Raw genomic sequence first — 6,466 nt, forward strand, 5'->3', positions numbered from 1 at the left:
AATTGATTCTCCAAACCTTTAACCCCTAAATATTTGATGAGATACGTTGGCCGCCTCTCAAATTTGAGAGCGTGAATGCAAGTCTTAGCAAAAGATCCACTCGTCCGCCTCTCTCATGCTCAGTCGCCTCCATGATCGTGCCGCCGTCGTTGCGTTCCTTGCCTTTGATGGCCACCATGCAGCCTAGCTGATCTCCGTCCACCAAATTCCGGTGAGAATCTAACGATATTCTGACAAACTTTCCTTTGAATTATCATTGTCCCAAGCAACTGCCACGCTACTCCATGTTGTCCCCTGCCACTATCATGCTACTCCCCGTCATCCCCTCCAGGGCCTCACTCCTCCCCTCCATCCCTGACCATGGGCGGAGCCAGTGGCGGAGGACGGACAAAAGTTGGTAGTGTAGGCTTTGGTTACTCGCCACCAGCAACTCCACCGAGCTGATGCGCTGCCTTGCACCCTACCTGCATGGGACAAATCAAGGTAGGGCAGCCGCCAACCCTTGCCCTATTGGTCCTTCGCCACTGGGCGGAGCATCACAACACAGTACAGACCAACGAAAGCACGCACATATGAGCTCCTATATGATTGTGGGTCGACATCGCCTATTCTGGTGAATTGTTGTTTGGACCATACCATCAAACCACACGGAGAATGAAGAGTAGAGAAACCCGATGAGATGAATAATTATCCAAAGCTTGGGCCGTGAACGAATTTTCGGTTTTCTTGACTCCTTTTTTGCACGCATACATTGCGCTCAATGATACTCTATCAAACTGCTTTTGCATGTCCTCTACCCTAGCTAGCTTCTGGACATCATCTACCATCTAGGAATCAAGGGTGGCCGCATGGAAGGAAAAAGGAAGAAGGAAGAAGACGAGGGATAGAGACTTTCATGTAAAGTTTAGTATGTTTGGAGAGTTAGCTACACACTGTTTTAACTCTCATGTTTAGAGCATGTTTAATAGAAGATGCAGATGTAAAAATAACTAATTTTTGCATCTTCGAGACTCAAAACCCCCTTTTCAACAGATGATATAGATATAAAAAAAATTGCATCTCCACCTTCCGGAGATGTAAATACAACACTTCAAGTTGCAAATTTGCATCTCCCTCATCTGTAGATGTAAAACGCAACCGCCCATCAACCCATCAACCGATGTTCATTTCACTTCCGCGCGACCGCCCGCTGCCCGCCAAACTCCGCCGCCGGCCGAATTCGCCCAAATTCGCTGCCGTCGCCCGCCCGACCCCTCTGACACTCCCGCCGCTGGTTTTGACCGCCAGTCGCCACCGCATGCCGCGAATCGGGTGTTTTTCCACCGCCGCCACTAGATTCCGCCGCCGCGGCCCTACTCGCATCACCGGCTGCATCCCCGCGACGCTGCCGCCCCGCCCGCATCACCCTCTGCATCCCCGCACCGTTGCCGCGCCCGCGGCACCACACTCCCGTCACCGCTCGATCCGGCGCAGCCCCGCACCGTCGTCCGCCACTCTACCCGCAACCCCGCCGCCCCGCCTGCCGCCCTGCACAACCGCCACCGCCTGAGTACTAGTTGAAGTACAATTTTAATTCTCCATTTGCATCATCTATTAGAGTTGTTGTTTTACATTTTCGATATACATCTTCCGTTGGAGTTGCCTCTTTTTGCAAAAAGCACTTTTAGAGATGTGGATTTTCACATCTCCTGTTTTACATCTTTAAATTTGCATCTTTTATTGGCGATCCTATTAATATGCTCGAAGATTTACAATTTGAGCTGGGATAAAATTTAGCGAGGTAAATCCAGCCGTGCGCCGCAGTTGGTGGTAGTACAGTATTCGTTCATGCAAGCTGCTGGAGCAGGTTGCCCATGGCGACTCGCGCCACCACCCCCTCCTACCTCTACAACGCCCTCCTCCGCCGCGCCGTAGACCACCGCAGCCTCCTGCTGGCCTTCCGGGCTATGCTGCGCGCGGGAGTCGCGCCGGACCACTTCACCTTTCCCTTCGCCCTCAAGGCGCTCGCCCAGGCACGCGCCGCAGCGCCACCGCGCGCCGGCGGAGCCCTTCGGTGCCTCCACGCGCAGCTTGCCAAGTCTGGCCACGGCGCCGACGTCTACGTTACTTCCTCCCTCGTCCACGCCTACGCGGCAGCCGCCGCCGACGCCGCCTCTGCACGGGCGGTGTTCGACGCCGCGCGCCACCGCAACGTCGTCACCTGGACGGCGATGATCGCTGGGCACGCCGCGGCTGGGGAGGCGCGGGATGCGGTCGCGCTATTCAGGGAGGCTGTGGCGAGCGGGCAGGAGGTAATTAATAGTGTCACGGTCCTGCAGGTGATGGCGGCGTGCGCGCAGTGCGGCGACATAGAGAGCGGGAGGTGGGTGCACGACACGCTCCGGCGCTGGCGCGTCGAGCCCGTATTGCTCGATGTTGCTCTTGCCACGGCGGTACTCCATATGTATGCTGCATGTGGTGGTCTAAGTGTTGCAGCTCAAGTGTTCGATGCAATTCCTCAAAGAAACGAGGTGTCCTGGAATGCAATGGTTGAGGTTTGTAATCGTCATGGAAGGTCGGATAAGGTTCTAGAAACTTTTGCTGCTATGCATTCTGCTGGGATGAAGCCTGATAAGGTGACATGGCTGAGCATACTGCGTGCTTGTACATCGAAGGGAGATACGGGCTTAAGCCGAGGGGTTCACGCATACATGGAAAAGACTAATTGTTGTCGACATGTTGCAGTTTGCACATCTCTAATGGATATGTATTCAAAAAAAGGAAATGCACAGAGCGCGCTCCAGATATTTCATTGTTTCAAAGGGAAGGATTTGATGGCATGGACAAGCATGATCAGCAGTTTGGCGAAGCATGGCCAAGGCAGAGATGCAGTGCAGCTCTTCAAGCAGATGGAGTATGGTGGCGTTGTTCCAGACCATGTTGCATTTTTAGGCGTGCTTACTGCTTGCAGTCATGCAGGGATGGTGGATGAAGGCAGGAAATATTTTGACTCCATGCTGAATCTTTACGGCATCAGACCAACGGTTAAACATTATGGATGTATGATTGATCTGTTGAGCCGTGCAGGTTACTTAGGAGAGGTTGAGAGGATGATGCAATTGATGCCTATTCAGCCCAGTGTTAGAATGTGGGGAAGTATGATGAACGGTTGCAAGATACATGGTAAGGCCGATGTAGCTGAGAGGATAGGAAGGGGGTTTGCTGAACTTAACCCTCAGTTAAGTGCAACCTATGTGGTCATGTCCAACATATATGCAGAGCTTGGTAGGTGGCATGCGGTCGAGCAAACTAGGAGGTTGATGTGGCAGATGGGATTGAAGAAAAATATAGGCTCAAGTGGCACTGAAGTGCACATGTTGTGCTCCTGAATTCAATCGAAGTGAGAGGGGGAGAATATTGTGAAAGACGTGTTGTGGAAATGTGACATCAAAGTCATGTACATTCCTGTCTGGACCATGTGTTTGAATTGAATTGCCAGTTTTATTTGTGGACATAGAGGTAAACATCTAGCTTAAAGTGCTTACCAGTTGTTTACTTTCGTACTTACCTTTCCCTTTTTGAAGCTAGATCATTTTTTATGTATTATATTCTGCACTTGATTTGGTAAGGTCAAAATAGGTAAAATGTTATTTTTGAGAGGTCGGTGTTTACAGAATGTCTGTCTACTTGGAGGTTGATATGTTGCCTGGAATCACCTAAGTAATTTAGAAAATGCCTCTGCATACTTCCACAGCTCTGAGGGCTTCTTTGTCTAGCCTAGATATCAATTGTACACTTTGCGTATACATAACTGGAAACAAGCTTTTGTTATATAGTTTTTCCTTAATGGAGAAAACAGAAGATGTGATGTATTAAAACTCTAGCAACTACTTTTTTTTATCATGCACTGTTGTTTCAATGCAACAAGAAAAGAAGTGTCATATTTCATGTGTAACATAACAATTTTGGATATTAACAATTAAACGGGACAATCTTTTCAAAGAGGGGCATCTGAACAGATAGACACTGAGCCTGCAAGGTGTGCAAAGTATTGGGCACTTCGGCAGTAAACGACATGCAAGACATAAGTAACTGAAACCCAACACTAGCAGAAAGTATCATAGCTTGGAGCCTTGGAATAGCTCAAGCTAAGATTGATGTCGTACTAGCACCTTTCGCTTGACTTGAGCAACTCAGGGTGTGAGCTGGTGAGTACTAGCATGTAATTGCTCCCAAACACGTTAGTTATAAGGGAAAATGTTTTTACACAATCATGGCTCTTGTCTCTTTAATTTCTCTGAAAGTTATGCCACATTATTGTGTACTTGTTACAAAAGCTAAGCTGTGCTGTGCTGCACTGTTAGCCTGTCTTGACCAACCTAATTGCACTCAGGAGTCAGGACTCTGAACACTTGCTAATTGGCAGTGCTGGTACGCTGAAGGTGGTAGCATGGCCTTCATAACCTCTTCAGTCAGCTATGGTGGGTTAGCCGACCAATAGCAACTGAGGACTTCTTCCAATTAGATCTTCAACATTGGAAGGTTCATTGCCCCCAAGAATGCAGTCAAACACGTAGAAGCAACACTGGAACAATCAGGTGAGTTTCTGCATACTGCTTGTGGTCTAAATTGTTTGGTTTTGTACAGTAGTTCTTGGTAGAGCTGTACACTAGTCTTACTTATCTGTTTTGAAGCCTTGTTACTGTAGTAATTTCTCACCCCAAGGTCCTAGATTTTCCGAACACTTCTTAAAATTAGTCCAACAGAGGAGCCCGATGGAACTTTAATTAAGATAGAAATGACCGTGAGATACCATAATTAATCACTCCTGTCAGGAGTTAACCCCTGTTGGTTGGGACAAATCACAAAGTCCATATCACTAGGCTACAACACATTTCTTAAAGGTCCTATATGTCGCCTTATTGAATAAGCAACATAAAGCACAATAGCAGTTTTATGGTTAATAAAGTTTCTTGCTCAGTTTTGAATAAAAGAAATTCTTACATCCGTGTGCCGGTTAAGTAACCTCTCAGAGCTAAAGCAAGTGAGGACGCTAATAGCCAGTGTGCATGCATGTTAATCCTCCCCAATCCTAGTCTCTGCCAATTCAGACCCTTCTTTTTAATTGAAATTCTTCTGGATCAATTTCTGAACGAATCTTTACTTTCTTCGTATGCTTTCACAAGTTTATCCTGTGATGTCCCTTTTGTTTGCTTGTATTTACCCTCATCTTGCAGTTCTCCGGCAGAGTGTGGATTTCTGTTGGTTTATGATGGGCTGATCCACTGTATAGGTATATCTGTCTTGCCCGTTATTGGCGGGTGCGCTAGCTTGAAAGAGATACTGCAGTTTCAATAGTTAATGCTGTTCATGCTACTGTATGTAGTCGATAAATTGCTGAGTTTTTATCTTTCCGTCATATGCTTGAGTTATACTACCTCCACTCCAAATATATTTGAAGTTCTCTGTTTTTCTTAAGTCAACTTCTTTTAGTTTGACCACACAAGGCGCCAAATTTCATATCAAAGTAAGCTGAGACACATTGTACATCATGAATACAAAACCCAGGACAATGTATATTAACAAGTTTCTGAATGAAAGGACAGCTAGATTGCCTGTGAGCTAGTTTGACGCACTCAAAGACAGGTTCTGATACAGGGTTCCAAACCTGATGACCACAATGGTGTGCAACTCCATTTAAAACTCTGGATATATGGAAGATGGCAGGAGTAGAGTGCTTGGAGTTGCAATGGAAGCCTGCTAAGTGCTGCGGGATGTCCCAGCGAGTAGAAGGAGCTGTGATGTCTTTTTTTTTTTGAGCGGGAGGAGCTGTGATGTCTTTGAGAGCAGCAAATAAATTTCAGCAGAGTGGTTGTCTGTGAGGAACGTGGGCCGCTGCACTTCCAGCTTTGCAGCCACAACTGCAGGAAGGTGCAAAGCTCCAGCTTCTGCCAGATCCATGGCTTGAATTATTCATTATCTTAGCACTGGCTTGAAATACACCTCTGGCTGGCAGCGAAGATCTTCCTGGGGTCTTGGAATTCTTCCAAGAGGCATCCAAAAAAATCTTGTTCCCTGTGATCATATGATCAGATGCAGCAGTACTTCCCTGTGCAGGAATCAGAGAAGTATTAGGATTGAAGATGTATGAGTTCCTTCTCTGAAAAAGTGCATCATCCCTGGTTTTCTAAGGGCATGAGCAACGGAGGCATCACCTTCATGCTGCTCCATGCCTTTGTTTAAACATAAAGTATTAGAACTATCATTCACACTTTTGTTCACCCAATGGAGGCAGGCATAGGTAGATGTCATCCTAGTGGACCCATCTCAATTCTTTTCTCCCCATTTATCTCTTCTTCCTTCGTTTCCCACCTTCTCTCTTACCCTTTTCCCACCTTTCCCTTACTTTTATCCTAGAGCGGCTAACTCCTCTGGAGGAGACCGCCTCCTCTCCAAAGCATCACCCGAACCTGAATTGCAGGATCCG

The 6,466-nt window shown here is 47.2% G+C and overlaps 1 protein-coding gene across 2 annotated transcripts; it reads left to right on the top strand.

Annotated features, from left to right (window-relative positions):
• Positions 1 to 1,663: 1,663 nt before the first annotated feature.
• On the top strand, positions 1,664 to 5,449 carry LOC123161778 (putative pentatricopeptide repeat-containing protein At3g05240). Of its 2 annotated transcripts, none has more exons than XM_044579590.1 (3): positions 1,664 to 3,498; positions 4,406 to 4,577; positions 5,217 to 5,449. In XM_044579590.1, the coding sequence occupies exon 1, from the start codon at positions 1,854 to 1,856 to the stop codon at positions 3,366 to 3,368; it is 1,515 nt and encodes a 504-aa protein (XP_044435525.1). In that variant the 5' UTR covers positions 1,664 to 1,853; the 3' UTR covers positions 3,369 to 3,498; positions 4,406 to 4,577; positions 5,217 to 5,449. The 2 variants fall into 2 exon arrangements, with proteins under 2 accessions (XP_044435525.1, XP_044435524.1); XM_044579589.1 differs by having other exon boundaries at positions 1,738 to 3,498; positions 4,373 to 4,577.
• Positions 5,450 to 6,466: the final 1,017 nt, after the last annotated feature.

This window comes from Triticum aestivum, chromosome 7B (assembly GCF_018294505.1).
Source record: "Triticum aestivum cultivar Chinese Spring chromosome 7B, IWGSC CS RefSeq v2.1, whole genome shotgun sequence".
NCBI classification, from domain to species: Eukaryota; Viridiplantae; Streptophyta; class Magnoliopsida; order Poales; family Poaceae; genus Triticum; species Triticum aestivum.

Coding starts and splice junctions, on each gene's coding strand:
- LOC123161778 (XM_044579590.1), top strand. CDS start 1,854: ATGGCGACTCGCGCCACCACCCCCTCCTACCTCTACAACGCCCTCCTC.